General features: G+C 43.8%; 1 protein-coding gene across 1 annotated transcript in view; it reads left to right on the top strand.

Moving 5' to 3' along the window:
• Nucleotides 1–17,246, top strand: part of MROH2B (maestro heat like repeat family member 2B) — a 60,826-nt gene extending 43,580 nt beyond the window's left edge. The window contains exons 29-42 of the mRNA XM_007192267.2: nt 56–153; nt 2,916–3,068; nt 5,222–5,379; nt 5,908–6,034; nt 6,509–6,696; nt 7,757–7,897; nt 8,299–8,413; nt 9,048–9,194; nt 9,446–9,628; nt 13,989–14,144; nt 14,482–14,616; nt 15,295–15,397; nt 16,435–16,500; nt 16,960–17,246. Coding sequence (XP_007192329.2) covers nt 56–153; nt 2,916–3,068; nt 5,222–5,379; nt 5,908–6,034; nt 6,509–6,696; nt 7,757–7,897; nt 8,299–8,413; nt 9,048–9,194; nt 9,446–9,628; nt 13,989–14,144; nt 14,482–14,616; nt 15,295–15,397; nt 16,435–16,500; nt 16,960–17,066 — 1,877 coding nt within the window. The 3' untranslated portion in view covers nt 17,067–17,246. The remainder of the gene's footprint in view (nt 1–55; nt 154–2,915; nt 3,069–5,221; nt 5,380–5,907; nt 6,035–6,508; nt 6,697–7,756; nt 7,898–8,298; nt 8,414–9,047; nt 9,195–9,445; nt 9,629–13,988; nt 14,145–14,481; nt 14,617–15,294; nt 15,398–16,434; nt 16,501–16,959) is intronic.
• Nucleotides 17,247–21,035: the final 3,789 nt, after the last annotated feature.

Raw genomic sequence — 21,035 nt, 5'->3', positions numbered from 1 at the left:
CTCTTCAACCCCTATCAGCTCTTTGAACTCCTATGTTGCCCTTTGTTGATTGTAGGCATTCGCCTGGAAGTGGAAAGACTACAGGGTTTGCAGGAAGGGCTGCAATGTGATGATGTGCAGGTCCAGATCAAGATTTCCTCAAAAATAGCAAAGGTAACAGATATGGAGGACTGGCCAAGGGATGTAAGGATGATTCCGGGTTGATTTCCAAATGAGTCAGCTGTGTACACCCCGCTACCCAGGAGGGCAACAGCCAAGCCATTCTAGCTGAATGAAAGACCTTTGTCCACTCACTTATTAACTCCGGGTCCATGTGCACAGGCAACACCTGCTACTCATCATTTCACACTCTGGGAAACCTGGGGAAGCAAGTGGCCCTCTCCAGGGTGAGGGAGGCAGTGGGGTGAAATGGAAGGAACAGGACTTTGGGGTCGATCAGACGCACTCTGTGTGCACTGCTTGAACTGTGTGTGCTGGGTGATCAGTCTCCTCATCTTAAAAAAAAAAAAAATGCATAACCTCCCTCTCGGAGCTGTTGTGAGGCCTGGTCGATCAAGTCATTCATTTATTCATTCGCCTAATATGCCCTGTGCACCTACCACATGCCACACTTTTTTCTAGGCTCTAAGGATAGAAACGCCTGCCCTCATTGAGCTTGCATCCTATAGACGGAGCAGCCAGATAAATATGATGTCAGGTAGTGACAATTGAGAAAAATAAAATCAAGGAAGGGAATAAAGAGTATGGGAGGGGTGATCCCCTAGGAAGACCCCTCTGAAAGGGAGAACCATGGAGACATCTAGAAAAGAACATTCCAGGCAGAGTGGAAACAGCATGTGCAAAGGCCCTGAGGTGGAGAAAGAAGTGGGTCATGAGATCTAAGAGATAGCCCAGAGCTGATTGAAGTGCCTTCCAGGACTCGTTAAGGATCTTGGCTTTTATTCCAATTGAAATCAAAAGCCAGCAGAGGGTTTTGAACAGAAGAGTCAAGACCACTAGGTACAATGTGGCAGTTGTGAAATGTACAAGGGCACCCTTGTGTGAGGCAGCATCATTCCTAATGTGGACATTATAGGTTTATATGTGTATTATGGCAGTTATCCACAGAGGGCAGTAAAGGGTCCAACAAGCTCAGTCACTGTGACAATAACAGAGAACTCTCTTGAGAACAGGGCACTTTTCCTAATTTGCAAAAGCTCCTTATGGGCTAGTGGTGGTTCTGCGAGGAGGAACGTGATTGGACTTATATTTTCTGAAGGGTCATCGGGCTGCCATGTTGAGACTAGACTATAGGCTGGCAAGAGTGAAACTAGTGAGGTTAGTTTGAAGGAAACTGTAAGAACCTACATATGAGATTAGGTGGCCTGGACTAAGGAGGCAGCAGCGGGGATGAGAAGGTGATGAGAACATAGGAGACAAGCCCGCGGGGGACAGGGAGGGAACATATGTCAAATGCCTAAGAAAGTGTCTGAGGCATGAGAGGTGCTCGAAAACATGAATTCCCTTTCTTCCTTTCTTCCTAAACCAATATCCATCCCAATATGAAAAAAACAAAACAAAACACATAACTGTTGAGCTTGGACCCAGGTAGGCATTTTGTGTTATACAGAACAGAGGCACGAGTCTAGGCCTTGATCTTGGAGCCATGGTAACTCAGAAACCGGCTGGGATATGCAACTACTCGTGAAAAGGAACTCATTTCCAGGAGGAAGTCGGTTGTGAATAGGAATGTTTTCATACCCACAAACTCATAATCATGACCATCTTGCTTGGCTAAAGCCCCAGATAATCCTCCTGGACTTTATTCAGACTTCTAACTTTTCACCTCCCCTGCCTGCCTTTTCACTCATACACACGGAGAGACATATACAACCAAACATTGTGTATAGTTCTTGTTTAGAGACCAAAATTGCAAAGTTTTTATTTTCTTCACTTTTTATTGACTACTCTTGATCTTGAAACATGCAAAAGCAAAAGACAGCGTTCATAATAATTTACCCTCTGTGTGAAGTAAGTCAGAAAGAGAAAAATAAATACCATATGCTAACACATATATATGGAATCTAAAAAAAAAAAATGGTTCTGAAGAACCTAGGGGCAGGTCAGGAATAAAGACACAGACGTAGAGAACGGACTTGAGGACACGGGGAGGGGGAACGGTAAGCTCGGATGAAGTAAGAGAGTGGCATGGACATATACACACTACCAAATGTAAAATAGCTAGTGGGAAGCAGCTGCATAGCACAGGGAGATCAGCTCAGTGATTTGTGACCACCTAGAGGGGTGCGATAGGGAGGGTGGGAGGGAGACACAAGAGGGAGGAGATATGGGGATATATGTATATGTATAGCTGCTGATTCACTTTGTTATACAGCAGAAACACAGCATTGTAAAGCAATTATACTCCAATAAAGATGTTAAAAAAATAATAATAATTCACCCTCTGTATAGATACTGTGAGGCACCGAGTATTTAGCACAGCACTTAGTACACGGTGATAGATTTCCTGAATTTTCAAGCCTAGCTATTCTTTGGCAGACACAAGACTTATTTCTATGACACATGAAATGTATGTGAAAGTACTTTACAACATATAAAATGGCATATAAACAGTATGCATTATTTTTCCTTTATGGGGTATGATGTAACTTCAGGTTTGGAGAGGAAATTGCCTTGGCAGGCCTGGAATTTAATAAATAATGAAATGATCAAGAGATAACTTCAAGGAAAGTTTACTTAAAGTTGACAGGTCATGTCTATGTCCTATTTTAGTATTCTCTCTGGTTTCTATGGCCCCAGTCATATGCTAACTTTTTGGAAAGCCCAGTGGTTTCTAATATCCTAAAACAAAGAATAGGTGTCCAGATACGAAGTGAGGTGGCTGATGACATGAGTCTTTCCGGGTTCGTTCTCAGATCGTCAGTAGACTCATCCCAAGTGAAGAAATGCTCATGTTCCTGGGGGAAACCCTGGATGGTCTGGAGAGCCTCAACCCCACGTGTACAAAGGCATGTGGCGTCTGGATGATCGCTGCCCTGAAGGAGCAGGGAGCTGCTTTAGAAGATCAGGTGAACCAAGAGCCAATCTGACAACTGAGCAGAATTCTAACACTTCTGAAATGCCAATACCAGAAGTAGGTCACCACTTCGCAGCTGGTCCTCTGATGGGCCACAGGCGGGAGTGCGCACGGCCTCGAGAGGCCTCAACAGAGACCCAAGCTGCGTGTGGACAGCCAGGCCCACACTGAGTGCCTGTCTAGCCTGACTCAATTGCTTCTCTAGTCTGTGATGATAAGAACTTTACAGACTGCCACTCTCTGGTCAGAGGCATGTGGGTCATGGAAAACTGGGTTGTGAGGTCTGCAAGATGAGCGTGACCTTGTGAACGAATGCCTGTAAGACGGCCACTGAGGGCCAAGAGAGTTTTCTAATCCCACTGCCACTCTGCGAGCTGCTCTTGAACACCCCTCAGGTATTTTCTGGTAAAGAAGGCTGTCATTGGGGAATTGACTGAAAGAAAAGTCTCAGTCCTTCCTCCCAACTGGAAAGTTAAGCAGAGAGAACAGGATTTAAATTCAGGAAGCCTGGTTAAGAGCTCCAAATGGAGATACTCTACTCTCTCTCTTAAAGTCAGAAACAGAATACCAGCAATTCAGAGACTGAGGAGGAAAAGAATCTTTAACTCAATAAAGGCTTTCCAAGGGGACCAGGAGGAGGAAGTTATGGTTCCCATAGCCCAGAATCAACCACCCTAAATTTAAGATTTTTCCAAAGCATGACTTTTAGAAATGACCTCTGTGCTAATTACTGTCCAATCAGCTTTTTTCAAAATCATTCATTGAGTACATACTATGTGGCAGGCCCTGGGCCAGTCATGAGAGAATCAAAGGTTAATAAATTTGGAATGTCCATGTATTTGTGTGTTTAGCATAAAAGGGGAAGTTGTTCACACACTAAGTAAAGGCTTACAATAGGGACCTAAATCCTCTCCAAGAATCATTGAAATGGGACTGTGTGGTATCCATGTTTGCAGGATATTTATGATTAAGGAATTATAATTCTGAGAAAATATTATATTTACCTAAAAGTGTCTATCCAAAGTAAGCGGGAAAAATTTCCACTGGAAGCAAAGGTTCTTTAGCATGGAGACATGCCCTTATCCATGTCAAAAGCCAGATGTGTAATATCATTCCCTACTGCACACAGATTAACACCCAAACTCAGAAAGGTGGCCCTCAATGCCCTTTAGCATCTGGTTTCATCTTTCCTATCAAGTTATCTTCCTTTTATCACCTTCATTCTTTCTTTGCTCCAAACTGGACCATTCTCCTATTCCATAAACCTTTTCCACATTTGCCTCTATCATGCTCTCATGCCATTTTTCTATATAGATTTTGTGTTTTTACAGCCATCATGTTCACAGCAAAATGGAGCTGAAGGTACAGAGTTCCCATATACCTCCTGTCTCCACGCTACCCACATCCCACATCACAGTGGTACATTTGCTACAATCGATGAACGCACATTGACATATCATATAATCACCCAAAAGCCTTAGTTTACATTAGGGTTTAGTCTTGGTGTTGACAAATGTATAATGACACGTGTTCACCACTGTAGTATCATACAGATTAGTTTCACTGCTCTCTAAACCCTCTGTGTTCTATTCTCATGGTGTCTGATTTTACATCTTTACCTGTGCTCTTCCTTCTGATGAGGATGACCTTCCCCACCATCTCCACCTTGCCTTTTGGAATTGCTATATATCCTTTGAGACCCAGACCAGATGTCCCTCCACAGTGACCTCAGTTACTTCTGGATTCCCCTATCAGTCCTGTACACCTCTTGTACACCATTTGCCATACATAGCCTTGTGCACAGCCCTTGGGTATATGGCTGATGTCCTTTATGAGACCACCCATTCCTTTTGAGAAAGGGCTACATCTTATTCATCCCTGGTAAATGCCCCACAGTGCCCAACACAGCACCTGGCATAATGCAGCCTTTCGCTAAATGTTTGCTAAACTGATTTAAGAATAAATGCCCAATTTATCAATAATCGTCCTGAGCAAGAGATAGGCCATGTGTAGAATCAATTACTTTTTTAATATTATTTCTAATTCATCAACCACCACCCACAATACGCTGACCGTACATGACCTAAGTCATCCATGTAGAGGAAAAATGGCAACTCAGTGTTTGATTTGGCTTTTTCTTTTTAGCTGTTGGAGATCTTGGGCATAATTTACCATCACATGCCGGTCCTCAGACAAAAGGAGGAAAGTTTTCAGTTTATGCTGGAAGCCATCTCCCAAATAGCCAGCTTTCACATGGATGGAGTTGTTGCCAACCTTTTACAGAAGCCTCTGCCCTTTGACAGGTAGATTCTAACTGAGCTGGTCCCTTTTCCTAGGGAAGGCCACTCTGTAAGGTATTGGGGAAGAATCTGTGCTTTGAGAGAAAGATAGCAAACAAAAGTTGAAAACACCTCACCTGAATAATTTCAAAAATGGTGTTTGAATCACAGGTAATGGCTTTCCAAGTATTTTTCAAATATATGTCCTCATTGGAGGATGAGAGTTTTAGATGTGTGTGTGTGTGTATGTGCGTGTGTTTATTTAATAGGAATAAGTGAGTATTAGAAAGTGAGTATTTCTCCCCTTTCTGGTTGCCTAAAATGAATCTATATGAGAGGTTTCTGTCTTGATGGACATTAACAAACCTCAGCAACCCAAGGCCAGAATGCTAGATTGTTAAACAAAACATCCTTATTATCCCCAGGCATGTTGGCATGTCCATCCATCCTTGCAACTGTGATTAGTCATAATGTGGTTTTAGAGTGGATCAGATGAAAAAGCTCACATCCCAAGGAGTAAAGCCTTATTGGCTTCCTGCCGTGCTTCCCTAGGGACACAAAGACACTGTGGAAGGCCCTGGCTGAGAACCCAGCCTCCAGTGGCAAACTCTTGCGAGCCTTAATAGACAAACTGGAGAATGAGTTAGAAGATGACCTCGCGGGGACAGAGGCGATCTCCGTGAGTTGGACAACCTGCCACCCGCCCGGGATGCTGTCCCACTCCATCCCACCTGGCACTGGGTGATGTAGCATTAATCACACTTCTTCCCCTCTCATACCCTGGTTTTAAATCAATTCCAGTTTATATTGGATAAATATGGCAGTGATTTTGTCTGCAGCTGATCATGTTTAGAAGCAAATTTCTCATCAGCCCAAAGAAAAATCTGTGTCTCTATATTTCCAAATTAGTCTTCAAGATATCCACTTGTTATTGAACGACCCCAATACTGGTGCCCCCTGGAGTTTGGAGTCACCCCACATGGCAGCCCTGAGAGAGAAACACAGCAGGAGTTAAGAAGTTTCCAGACAAATAAACCCTCCCTTTTCTATGTGCTTTTACCACAAGTGTGGTCAACCTGGAAAGCAATCCTTTGTAGAGAAAACAAACTGGAAGATCAGCCCTGCCTGACCACAGGGTCCTTTCTCCCCTCAGGTGGCCTGTGCAATTTATGAAGTGGTGTCGACAGGCACCCCTGTCGCAGGCCTGTACCCAAAGCTGTTCGCCCTTTTCCTGAAGCTGGTCAGCTGCACACTGGGCCAGAAGATGCCCCCTTCGACCCTAAACCGCCGCCGGCGGGTGATGCAGCAGGGGGAACGGCAGCAGATCGCAGACCCCTGCAGGTGAACAGCCAGGCGGAGAGGGACTTCCAGAGCAGTCCTGACCCCAGACTCCAGGAGGGGCCGGCATGGCTTCAGCTACCCGTGAAGAGACAAGGCCCCTCCATCCTTGAGCCTCGTAGCTCTTCTTCCCTGGGTACCCGGCATAGTTGCCCAGAATGGTCATATAACGAATAAGCAGTTATGTCCTCTTCCCTAGAGGGCCCAATCCACTTCCTTTGTTTTCTTTCACTGAGACCTTTCAAGGAGAGTTGGAATTCTGTGACTTTCAAGGCCACCAAGGAAAGAATATAAAATAAAAATAAATACCACATTTCCTCAAATCTAAGACTTCTCCAGTTGAAGGAAGCAACATTATTTCGCGTAACATTGAGAAAGGGAAAAAAAAAAAAAAGAGTCCCAATTAAGTCATGAATCAGTGCTTTCTTATACTATTAAATTTGCATGTTATATTGATCCAAAAACCTCTTTGAAGATTATTAGGTATAGATTTTTATCCTTTATCACACTGCTCTGCTTTCCTGTTCTTTTGCATTAACTTTTTGTTCCGATGTCAAATCAACCTTTTTAAAGATATTTGAAGTAGCAGTTAGGCTCAGCACACGTAGTTCCAATAATACATGTAACTTTACTAAAATGCCCACAGCTCAAAGAACCATACCTAAATCCATGCACGTACACGCACTGTATACACAGGCAATAGCAACTGCATCGCAACTACTGTCTGGCCAACAATTGCAACGCACTATCCACTGCGAGAGGCATCCTGATTTCCAAGGTGCTGTTTTGTTTTAGAACAAGTGAAACAACCTCCATTCATCCAGGAGTGAGGGAGCATTGTAGGGAACATTTTTTTTAAAAAGAAACACAATGTGCTATATTTATTCTGTAGAATACAGTGGTTACAAGTAACCAGATCCACACATATCAATATAGAGCCCCAAGATATAATAAGTGAAAATACAGAATACAGACAGCTTGATGATCTTTATTAAGGACTTGGGGATTCACAATTCCTTGCATGGCATTGACTTACTTTTGTGATGCCAACTCTCTCCTTCAGGCTCTCGACTACAACTCTGAAGTGTGTGCAGGCCCAGGCCATGAAAGAAGGGCTGGCCAAAGAATTTGACGAGGGGGACAACATGTGGACCCTCCTCAGCAGTCCCAGTAGGCACCACATAGGAGTCTGTGCACTGGCCAGGTAATGTGCAGATATTCCAGAACTGGATACGAAGGAAAAAACTGAAAACAAAGTAAAAATGCAATGCAGGCAACTTCACTGACAGCAACTGATTCAGTAAGGACTTATAGTCCAGGAGAAAAAAACAGGGAAGAAAGAGCAAAGGGGTTGGGAAGAGACAGTAGGATCAGCCCCAAACTCACCAACCCCGCAAAAAATAGTGATACAATGAACAGTTTTAGGCAAACTACACTTCAGTCGGGCACTTGGATAGGCTATTCTAAAGTTAAGCCTTGGTGCTCTTTCCTTTTTAACATTCCTTTTTGGATAATTTATTTTCCTGATAGAGAAATAGACTAAAGTGTCTTCCACTGTTTAGAAAGAAAAAAGTCTCTGCTACAATGGGAGCCTTGGTTTTCTAGGAGCATGGCAGTGTGGCAACACAGAGTCATACTGGACATCACGGAACAACTCTTCCCATCCCTGACCTCCTCCTCGGAGAACTACCGGATAACGGGCGCAGCTTTCTTCTCTGAGGCAAGGGAACACAGCCATCCCAGCAGGCTCGTTGGGTCCCAGTGGGGTATTTCTCTCAGGAGTTCAGTGGGAATTTGAGCCATGGAAGAGGGACCCTCTCTGGGATCTCTGGAAATGGAGAGATCCAGCTATTGCCAGAGACACAGTACCTGAGCAGAGAGAGGGAGAAAGAGAGAGGAAAAAGAACCCAGCCTCATCCTCTTCCTGCCCTCTGGTCTGCAGACATCAACTCCCAAGACAGAGAAGGGTAGAGAATCAACCTGGAAGGGACAAAACAAAATGCAACCAACAAATATATGATGGTCCTTTCAAACTCTGGGATAAAGGCTGACCCAGCCAATGCAAAGAAGGAAATTGTCAGTAACTCCTGTTTTCCCTGCTCCATGTTTCCATTTAGATTAGAAATACCTTCTTAACTAGGTATTTTGGTTCTCATCACCACATAACCTTGACCTGTGGGGCGCTCACTTCTAGAGCTTAGTTCCTGCCAGACATTTGAATTCACCTGAGGGCTCCCTCCTCTGCCCCACAAGCAGCTGAGGCCCTACTCTTTAATCACGGTTGTAATGCCTTTGGAACTCTCCTGAAGGGAGGCCCTTCCCTGAACTAAAGGGGAGGAGTGTTTCATTTTCAGCTCATGAAGGAGCCACTCCTTTGGAAGCACGGGAATCTACGGCATGTGCTGATCTTGATGGGTCAGAGTGCCTGGGACTCCAACGCCATTCTGAGGCAAATGGCCATCCAAGGGCTCGGCAATACCGCTTCTGGAGCCCCTCACAAGGTAAAAGGAGTTTGGGGGGGGACACAAAATAGTTCATCTAAGTAGAGTTTTAAAATAATTATTTACTAACCCACACCCTGTGGTTGCATAGAAATTAAGTGAAAATCCAAATAAGTTGCTGAAGTGGTGGCTCTTGGGTTGAAGGACACGTGACCCTAAGAGAATGTCGATCCCCTTGTCTGGAGTCTCCTACCCTATTCCAGATACACATAGAACAATTTTCGAGATTAAGAGACCTTATTTCAAAATAGGTAAAGAAGCACAAGCAGATAATGTTAGAATCTATCGTCAGAGGCCTCTATCACCTGGCCCGCACCGAGGTCGTCTGTGAAAGCTTGAAGGCTCTAAAAAAGATCCTGGAGCTGCTCACAGACCGAGATGTAAGCTTCTACTTCAACGAAATAGTGCTGCAAACAAGAACCTTCTTTGAAGACGTAAGTGAGCCTGTTCAGGAATCTTCCCTCCCCAGAAGTGAGTGAACAGAAAGAGGTTCAGGTAGTGCTTGTAGCAGACCAGTTTGGTGTCCATTTGCATGCCTTGGCCTGCCCTAGAGAGCACCTGCCCCAGAGGTCACCTGTCCCAGGGATCACCTGTCCCACAGATCACCTGCCCCAGAGGTCACCTGCCCCAGAGGTCACCTGCCCTAGAGATCACCTGCCCTAGAGATCACCTGCCCTGGAGATCACCTGCCCCAGAAGTCACCTGTTCGATTCCTGTGCAGCCTGTTGGCTTCCTGTGTGTCTGCCTGAGGGTATTCTCTGGCCCAGGAATCATGATTGGTTTGAGCAAGGTGGGCCGAATGTGTTGGGAAAGGACCCTCAAACAACAAGAAAAGAGAGTTTGTAGATAAACTCCCTGGCTTCCTCACCCCTCAGAAGGACGGTGCTCCACTTGCCCATAAGGGTACCACACTCACTAATGTTCCCTTTCGTAGCTTTCCTCTCTTGCCTATCATGCTTCCTGGGCCCACCTCCCAGATAAGTGACTTACACCTAAATCCTCATCTCAAAGTCTGCTGTTGGGAGGAACTGGTTTGCAGGGTACAAATAGAGACACAGATGTAGAGAACAAACGTATGGACACCAAGGGGGGAAACAGGGGGTGGGAGGGATGAACCGGGAGATTGGGATGGACATATATACACTAATATGTATAAAATAGAGAACTAATAAGAAGCTGCTATATAAAAAATAAATAAAGTTCAAAAATTCAAAAAAAAAGAAAAACAAAGTCTGCTGTTGGGGGCACACAGCTTACGACAGTACTCCCTACAGGGCTAGATGTTATTGCCTCCAACAATACCTTTTCCACGTGCAAGATTTCAAAGACTCAAAATGCTTGCGCGGTTCATTTCATCCAGGAGTCAGTAAACTGCCCCATGGCTCATCCCAAATTCGATCCGGAGCATGTTTTTGTAAATGAAGTGTTATTGGCACACAGCCATGCTCATTGGTTACATATTATCTATGGCAGCTTTCACCTTCATCCCGCAGAGCTGATTAGTTGTTACAGAAACCGTGTGGCCCGCAAAGTCTAAATTATTCACTGTTTGGCCTTTTACGGAAAAATTTTGTCAACCCCTGACATGGTTTATAGCCCTCATTTCAAAAAAGATCAGTCAACAACAGCCCTAGGCAAAGGAAGGTCATTTTTCTTTATACCTTCTGGGAAACCAGATTTTATTATTTCATTTTGGTTTATTCACTGACATCAATGTAAAAATCTATTTCATGTCTAACTTAAACCGATTTGTTGTGATCTAAACCTGCCTGCTCCTGTTATGTGGTCAGAGGAGATGGAAATTTCTGGCTGCCTCCTCCAATGCATCCTTCTTAAACATTAAGGCTTTATTAAATTACCTTTTCACCTGATAGTCTCCAGACTGAAAAGTCCTTATTTCCTTCATTATTTACCATAAACCTAATTTTTCAGCTCCTTAAATATTTTACAAGCCAGTGACTGTGTTGTATCCCTAAATGAGACCTGAGAAGTACTGAATAGAATCTAAAGAAAAATTGCCTCTCAAATCCAATCTTTTCCTATTTATTCACTCCAAATTTTTTTAATCTTGCCCTTTCTTCCTGACTCTTTAGCAATTTATTAACCACACCAACCTCCAGACTGCAGCCTGCAACACATGCCCTCAGTCAATCGTCCTCCAGTGTTGTATTTTTCAGTTTCTCTTGTTTGTGTACTAGCCTAAACCTGGCCTTTGAGAGCAGCTTTCTGCTGGTTTCCAACTATTTTCTCCAGTGTACCAATATTTACTTTTAATTCTCATCTTGTCCCCAAAAATACTTACTGGGCTCTCACTCAATTTAGTATCTTCTGTAAACTAATGAAGATGTTCTTTTTTTCATTACACAGATAACTGATGACAATCTTTAACAACAAAGGGCTAAAGTCAGCCCTACAGAGCCCCACTTGTTAGGTTTCCCTGGACTGTTGTTGATCCAATGATAGTAACTCTCTTGGATCCGAGCCTCCAATAATCACAAGTCCATCTACGAGTTTTGTGGTCAAGAGAATATTTCTCAGTTTTAATGCATAAGAAAAAAAAAAAAAGCTAAAGTCTATCTGGTTGTTAGGTTAGACCTTTCGCATTCCTAATAGGTATCAATTTCATCACATTTGCATAAACGCAAAGTTTGACAAAAATTGAGTCTTAGTCATGACATGCTATTTACAGTCCTATAACGCTCTCTTTCTGCAAATATATTCAACTATGATACTTTGCCCCTATATTTTTCTGTAGATTAAGCATACAATTCTGTAATCTCTAAGTTTTCCCTTTCTTCGCTTCAATATTTAAGTACTTTCTTTTTTTTTTTTTTTTTTTAAATTGCAAGCCTGGAAAGGCAATGAAAGGATTTTTCTTTTTATTTATTTATTTATTTATTTATTTATTTATTTATTTTTGGCTGTGTTGGGTCTTCGGTTCGTGCGAGGGCTTTCTCCAGTTGCGGCAAGCGGGGGCCACTCTTCATCGCGGTGCGGGGACCGCTCTTCATCGCGGTGCGCGGGCCTTTCTCTATCGCGGCCCCTCCCGTTGCGGGGCACAGGCTCCAGACGCGCAGGCTCAGCAATTGTGGCTCACGGGCCCAGCTGCTCCGTGGCATGTGGGATCTTCCCAGACCAGGGCTCGAACCCGTGTCCCCTGCATTAGCAGGCAGATTCTCAACCACTGCGCCACCAGGGAAGCCCTAAGTACTTTCTTGAAAATCTAAAAATATGGCTACACTTTGAAAAAGCGGTAGAACAGAAAATATGGCTGCTGTCCCATGCTCCAGGACCTGCTCACTGCTATTTCCCACACTGGCACCTGAGTAAAACTTTAACATCTCTCCCAGCACCCAAAACACTTTACCCCTTCTCTTTTCTGTTTTTTCATCATCCCAACTGGTTGATTCTCGCTTGACCTATCATTAGGTCTTTGATTTTAGAAAATTCAGAGGACTCTTTTAAGTAAATACCTCTCTACCTTTTAGATACTTTGTTACTGGTTTGCTTTCTTTTTCGAAAAAGAGATCTTTTAAAAATATACCTTGACCTTACTCCTAGTACGTTTAAAGAACATTTCTACTTACATTTCCCTTCTATGAGGTCACCTCTCATGTTATTCAATTAACTTTTCTAGCCTTTTCCTAACAAGCCATCTTGATTTTTTTATGGAAGATCTTTGTTAACTTCCTTTTTCATGGCATTTTTGTGTATGTGCCCACTTCTCACACATTTTATTTTGCCATCAAAATAAACTCCTGTATCTTCTCCCCCTCATATTCATAGGAGTGCTTTTTTATTGGCCCTTGTTTGTTGCTAACCTAAATAATATTCTGGGGAATTCCTTGGTGGTCCAGTGGTTAGGGCTCTGTGCTTCCACTGCAGTGGGCATGGGTTCGATCCCTGGTCAGAGAACTAAGATCCTGCATGACGTGAGGCACAGCCAAAAATTTTTTTTTTAATTTTTTAAATACATAAATAAAAGAAATAATATTCTGCTACTCAGAATGGCTTTTCCCCTCATCCCTCTGCCTTTCTATGGGTATTTTAAACGAGTTTTCTAGATACGCCCCCCAAAAAAAGAACACTTCCAGAAAATTCACCAGAACTCTGAACCATACCTATAAAGTGTCTGAGATAATAGAAGGCCATCTTTCTCCACCACCTTACCCTTTGGCTCTAAAAAGCACTGCCATACTCTGGTTTCTCTTCAGATCGCATACATCCTTCATCTTTTACTAAAAAGCACTGCCCACCCTCCTGGACGACAAGCAAGGCAGTTCCATGACTTCACATACAAGAGTAGGGCTAAGCACTTGTTTGTTTATCTTCTCTCTCTGAGACACAAGGCCCAAATTTCTGAGCTTCCTGTAATCCCTCTGCAAAGTATTTGGGATCTTGGAGAGGAGTCCTAGGCCTTGGGCAATTTAGATCAGAGGCCCCATAACTCCAGGCTAATGACGCAATCAGGCTAATTTGTACAAAATACAGAATAAACAAGAATCCTCCCTGGCCTTCTGCTGCCAGCACTCGCTGTTTATTATTCCTGTGGTCACATTTCCCCATTAGCTCCTCAGGGTCAGAAACCAAGTCTCCAGCTCTAAGTTCATGCCGTGTGGGTAGAGAGCTGCTGGGAAACGAAAGGCATCCTTGGGACACCCAGGGGCTATGCCAAAGGTGCGCCAGGGCTCCAGCCTGCCTTTACGGAAGTGGGAAAGGGCGGGTGGGGTAGGGATACCAGCTGGGAATGGCCTGCGTGGAGGACTCACCCACAACACGCATCTGTCACCACAGGAGCAGGATGATGTGAGGCTGACGGCCGTCCTCTTATTTGAGAATCTGGCATCCCTAACAGGAAGAAGGTGGAAGATTTTTTTTGCTGAAGAAATTAAAAAGAGCATGATTTCATTCCTTCTCCACCTCTGGGATCCCAATCCCAAGATTAGAACTGTAAGTGGCCCTTGCACAGACACCTGCACCTCCTCCTCTCCCCACGGCCGAGAGGGTGCCGGGAAGCCTGGTCTAGCCGGACCGGAAGCCAGGTCTGAAGGCACCACTCTCAAATGAACCTAAAAACCAATTTTCCCATCCTGGGTGCTTTTTTGCCATCGCTTCCCAAGCTTGCGCTTCCATCTTTAAAACTGGGAAGGTGGCAGCACTGACTGTAAGGCCCTCACATCACTGACTTTTACTGCTCCCTTCCCCACACACAACCAGTCAGTGTGTCTTCCCTTCTGGAAGGGGAGCCAGCATTACGGACTGTGATGCAGGAAACTCTGTTTTTCAGGCTTGCCGTGATGTCCTGATCATCTGCATTCCTTTTCTGGGCCTCCAGGAACTCTGTGGGGTATTAGATCATCTCCTTGATGGTCAGGATCTCCCAAGGGCCAGGGATTTCTACAGGCAATTCTGTGCGAAGCTGGTGAGTGTGCAGGAGGTGCTGCTTCCAAAAAAATGCAGGCCAAGAGTCCAGGCAAATCCCAGAAGGCAAACAGCATAGCAAGGAATCCCAGCCAGAGCCAGAACCATCTGGGAAGGACAGCAGTGATTCTGGGTATCCTGTCACATCACCGTCTGCTCTGTCCCCAAGTCCCAACTGGGATCTGTTCTCGATTCCTGAAACTCATCTGTTGATTAGCCCTATAAGCCCCAGTGCCACCCTGATTAAATTTAGAATGAACTAGCCGTAACACACCTTCCAACAGAACAATTAATGGCTGTATGCGTGCTCACTCCTTTAGATTTCCCTTCTTAGGGCCTATAGGATGCTGAATTTCGTAAAGTGTCGCTTCTCAGTTGCCCTCTTTTTTTTTTTTTTTAATTTTATTAAAGTATACAACTATATTTTACAATATTGTGTTAATTTCTGCTGTACAGCAAAGTGACTCAATTATACACATATATATTCTTTTCATATTCTTTTCTATTATGGTTTATCACAAGATATTGGATATAGTTCTCTGTGCTATACAGTAGGACCTTGTTGTTTATCCATCCTATATATAATAGTTTGCATCAGCTACCCCAAACTTCCAGTCCTTCCCTCCCCTACCCCCCTCCCCCTTTCAGTTGCGATCTGTGTAACACACATCTCTTCCAGGCAAAGAAAAACCAAGAAATCCTGTGGATCCTCCACACACACTCACTCACCTTCTTCAGCAGCAGCTGGGAGATGATCAGGAGTGCGGCCACCAAACTCACAGGTGAGGGCACGTCCACGCTCTCCACTCACAGGTCTGCTCTTTGCCAGCCAGTTTTGCTTTGCCTGGAAGCTACCCCAGCGTGAATGCCGATAAGACTGGGAAGACCAAAAAGAAAAAAAAGAAAAACAAGAAAGCCAGAAAGAATTCATTTTACGTCTTACAACATCTTCCCTCAAAAGAACCTGTTCTCTTTGCAGACTTACAGTAACAGCTTCTGAATTGCCAACACTCACTTTCTTTCCATCAGACCATTCTCCCCACTGGGTCCTTCATGCTTCTTCTGGTTCCAAGTCATTGCTCCTTCTTTTCCCCAAGTCTTTGATCCAAGCCTGCTGCCCCTGCCTAAGTGTTTTCCTTTGCATCATCCCTTAATATAAACCATAGTCAACCTTCTAAGCTCAGTTCGAGCTGAGGGCTTTAGCAGCGATGTGATACTAGTGGAAAGTGTGTGGGCATGCGGACCAGCAGACCTTGGCTCTGCTGTGTGATTCTGGACAAGTCACTTAATTTCTCTGTGTTGCCTCTTTGCCTGATCTATAAAATAAAAGAGGAAAGTAAGTGAATCTCTGAGGATCCTTCTATTAGGAAACTCTAAGTCTTATCACGAAACCCGTTCCAACTAATCCAGCCCCCAGCAAATAGGCCCACTTGGTTGGCCACATTTAAGATTGAGTTAAAACCTAAGGATTCCTTATTGGATCATGCAGAGGATCCCCCTAACTACACTGTAACTTTTTGGAAGACAGGGACCATAGCTTACTCACGTTTGAAACCCTGAAAACTGGCGCCCCCTGGAGGACACGGTGTGAGTTTTCCCAAATACATGGTGGGTGAGTGACCACTTCCAGACGTGGCACTCAAGACCTCATAGACATCACCCTCACATCATCCTGGGGGTGCAAAGAGAGTCTATAGATTGTGCATTCACTAGCTAGATCACTTAACTTCTTACCAGGTGCAGACTGTGCCCCGACCTGCTTTCCGTGGCCTGTTCCTCTACAGTGAAATCAGTTAACTTTCTCTCCTGTTGATTTTAGATGCCATTGTTATCAATTTGACCTACCAATATATGGAGTTAATAGACAGAGAACAGCTGACCACACGTGAGTACCAACCCTAGTTTCTGCCCAGAGCACTGTTATATTCTTAGAGAAAGAGAAACTAATGCTGCTCCAAGTCCCACGTCAGCCGTAAAATCGTAGTGTAAAATCGTAGTGCACCCCATTATCAATCGTCTCTGATGCTCCCCAGGTACTGGAATTTCTCCAGAGTGTAAGGTGACCCCCAGCGCCATCCCACTGCAGGCATCATTCCCAACAGACTTCGATTTTCCAATTGTTTATAAACCTACTGCTCACAAGGTCAGGATCCTCTCTTCCCTTATTTCAGTGTTAAGATAGATGCTCAACTTGTGGATCCAAATCCTGCCTCTCAGGGTAAAACGTGAGCATGGGGGCCTGAGCCCCGCCCAGCACGGACCCTCAGCGGTAGCCCTCCTGTGCTGCACAGCTTGGGCCTTGGCTTTCTTCATTCACTGGACATTGCTATTCTCTCCATTTCAGGGCTCCAAGCACTTCGACAAGACCCCTGCATCAGTGTCCAGAGAGCAGCCGAAGCTGCCTTGCAGACCCTCTTGAGAAGGTGCAAAGAGATGAGCATCCATCCGTAAACCATCAGGAAATAAACCACTAGGCCTTTTCTATAACTGACTCCTGTCTTCATCCTCATAACTCACAAACTTGCAACATCTTGAGGAAAGAGATGGCACCTAGTGTGGGGATGTTGAAGTGGTGGTATCTTCCTTACCCGCCAGGCTCTCCCTGGTGGCTTCTGTTAGCAAAAACCACGCCCACCAATTCACTTGAGGAATAACTTGTGATTTGAGTGGTGACAGCCCCATGGCTTTGCACAGGACAGCCCTCTATCTTGGGAAGCTTACATCCCAGCAGATATCAAAAAATGACAGAACATGAAACAGTTCTGTCACCATTAAGAAGAGAACCACTGCTATTTTCCACACGGAGCCCTTTTGTCTCATATCTTTGCCAGCTTTGGCTTACTACTCACACTCTTTCCTCTCTAAAAAACAGTCTTACGACAAACTTTAACCTGTCTGTTCTTAAGTTGTAATTTATGTGTCGAGACTGTGCCAGGTACTTTTCTACAAAAGCCCCTTTCTGACATTCTACTAAATCTCATAGTTTCCTTTCCATTTTTATCCTAGAACATTGATCCCTTTGAACTGTGTGTATGCAGGGGCGCATGTGTTGACCTTCGTAGCATCTGAATAATAACTCTTCACTCTTTTTTCACAATGCACACCTGAAAGGTTACATACAGGAAATCATGTACAGACAAAGAAGTTTCTAACACAGAGCCTGGGACTCATTTAACACCACCGCTCTCAGGATCATTCATGAGCAACATTATTTTTTTGCTATTATTTTTATCTTATTGACATTTAAATTTCAAACACTGAACTCAAGTATATACTGGCCCTTTGTTCAGATTTTTGAAATAAAGATAAATAGACAGACAGCTTTAAGGGTGCAATGTATTTAACATTGCACATTAAATAATTAGAGCAAATCTAAGGGGTGGCATAACTATATACCTTTATACATTTAGTAGCACAAGTATAGGGACAAGCCACGCAATTGGAGGAAAAAACCTGTTCAGGACCAAACAGAGAGGTCCTTGGCTGCTGACAGAATCTCCCCTTAACTTCAGACTTGAGAAAAACCAGGAGTCTGTCAGTGTACAAAAACCACTGAATTCAGGACAAACAGTAACAGGATATTAAGGAATTGGCTCTGGCCAGTTGGGATTGTGGAGGCCAGTCTGAAGTAAGCAGGGTTGGCTGGAGGCTGGAAATGTTGCAGCTCAAGTCCAGGATCCGTAGATTAGAACAGCAGTCTAGAGACAGAATGGTTAGTGCATTCTTCAAAGATCCCCAGTTTTCCAAACAAGTTCTAGGATGCTTTACTCAAACAGTGGCAACTTATTAAACTGATGTTCCTCTTTATAAATCCCTATCACCTGTATTCTAACCCCTTCATCCCCAAGCTCTTTGGGAAAGCATCTTTTGTTTCTACAAAACATTTTAAGAACCAAAGGAATCTTTTAGGTCAGAGATTTTAGGTCAGAGTCCCATTTATTCATTCACTTAACAAATATTTGTTGACTGCCTGTAATTTACAAGGCACTGTTACAGCCACTGGGGCTACAACCGTGAGGAAAAAATTAGAAAAATTCTACCCTCATGGAGCTTATACTCTATGACATCTGTGTAGAAATTCCAGAGGATGGAGCCAGCCTCCAAGATGGCTCCCTGATTCCTTCCTCCTGATGGTTATGCACCCCCCTCCCACAGTGAACAGAAATGCCCTGTGCAATCAATACAATAGTTCAGAAATAACAGAGTGTGACTTCCAAGCCAAGGTCATAAATCGTATTGCACTCTCTTGAATCACTCACTCTGGGGGAAGCCAGCTGCCAACATAAGGACACTCAAGCAGCCCAAAAAGAGGTCCATGTGGCCAAGAATTGATGCTTCCTGCAAACAACCAGAGCTAACTTACTAGGCTCGTTAATGAGCCATCTTGGAAATGGATCCATGAGCCCCGGGTAAAGCCTTCAGATGATTGAAGCCTCAGTTGACACACTGACTGGACTATGGGATAAAAGACAGACTGCCCAATTAAATTTGAATTTCAGGTGAACAATGAGTAATTTTTTTAGTAACAGTATGTCCTGATTATTGCATGGGACACACTTCTACTAAAGAATTATTTATCATTTTTCTAAAATTCAATTTTAACTGAGCATCTTATATTTTTATTTGCTAAATCAAGCAACCCCAGTGCAATCTAACGGGAGTCCTGAGCCGGAATGACTAAGCTAAACCACTCCTGAAATTCCTGAACCACAAAACTGTATGAGATAATAAATCCATGTTGTCTTAAGGCACTAAGCTTTAAGGTAATTTGCTACACACCAGTGGATAACTATTACACAGAAGGTCTGTGATTCCACTCAAAGTCGTATGCAAATTTCTGTGCATAATTGCATAGGTGTATTTTCCGGGTAATGGCTTTGATTAAATTCTTAATGGAGTCAGAAGCTATTCCCAAGCATAATATACATGAAACAGAGCAAGAAAAAGAAGGCAAGAGACGCGGGTTTAGTTGACCTCTTTGGCGGGTTAAGTCAAATGACATTTCCAATAGAACTTTCTGCAATGACGGAAATGTTCTAGATCTGCACTGGCCAATATGGTGGCCACTAGCCACGTGTGGCAACTGAACACTTGAAATGTGGCTAGTCCATCGGAGGAATTAAGCTTTTAATTTTAAGTTTAAGTAGCCATATGTAGCTAGTAGCTATAGTATTGCACAAGACGATATCAGAACATGGGGCAAAGAGTCATAACAGAATTTGGGCTGAACCACCCAGAACTATAAGACGTTCTCAAGAAGTATAAATTCACTGACACAAGACCTTGTCTGATACTTCTTTATATATCCATCCCCACTATTACTCTCCACCCATCCTAGCAACCAGCAGAGCCTTTCTTATCATTGATTGGTGGAAATTAGGTAGAATGGCCCCACAAAATGCGCATCACAGCTAAATCTTTGTCTAAACCCTAATCTTAGAAGGATTCACCCTGACAAGAATTTCCAAGACTCTTTTTATCATATTCCAGCTTCACCCCTTACTAGCTGTGTGACTTGGGAAAATCATTTTACCTCTCTGTACTTCAATTTCCACATCGGTAAACTGGGATCATAATTATCTACCTCAAGGTGCTATTGTGACGATTAAATGTATTAATGTGCATGTAAAGCACTTAGAAACCTCACACAGAATCATTTTTATGCAAATGTTAACTATACAATGTAAATATTAATAGAGTAACAAATTTATTATTAGAATCACAAATTTTAACATAAACTCAGCAACTGGCATATAAAGCCAGCTGATTATCCTACCCCACGTGGCCACGTTCCTGGCTCGGCGAACGTTGCTGCCCTTCTGGAGAGGATGTAGACAAGACGGCCGCTCTAGTCAGAGGATCCCAGCTCAGCTGCTCTGGCAGCCTCTTACTGACTGCAATTCCCCATCGCAGCCTTCTTATTTGCTGTCTTATCATACAGAATAAGCCACAGTCAGGCTGTGTGACAGGGGAAATTTAGACCTATTTGCTCTCCCCAACAATTATTTCTCGTAATCCCTCCCAACCACTACCATCCGCTCTCAAAGAGTTGCCCCCGCCCCCCTTGATGCCTCTCTTTCCGTCAGTCCTCCACTGGCCTCCGTGGTTCATCTCTATGGTTCAAACACAGCCATGTTACCTGGGGCAGAGAGTTACTGAGGGTTTTAGGGAAGGAGAGTTCTAGAGAAAAATTATGTTCAAGAACTCGTGAAGAAGAAAAAACCACAGTTACAGAAAGACAGAGAAGATGAAAAGGCAGAGGGCTATGTACCACATGAAGGAACAAGAAAAAACCCCAGAAAAACAACTAAATGAAGTGGAGATAGGCAACCTTCCAGAAAAAGAATTCAGAATAATGATAGTGAAGATGATCCAGGACCTCGGAATAAGAATGGAGGCAAAGATTGAGAAGATGCAAGA

This window comes from Balaenoptera acutorostrata, chromosome 2, assembly GCF_949987535.1.
Source record: "Balaenoptera acutorostrata chromosome 2, mBalAcu1.1, whole genome shotgun sequence".
Lineage (NCBI taxonomy): Eukaryota > Metazoa > Chordata > Mammalia > Artiodactyla > Balaenopteridae > Balaenoptera > Balaenoptera acutorostrata.
The sequence above is the reverse complement of the archived record's forward strand: the minus strand, read 5'-3'. Positions and strand labels throughout refer to the sequence as shown.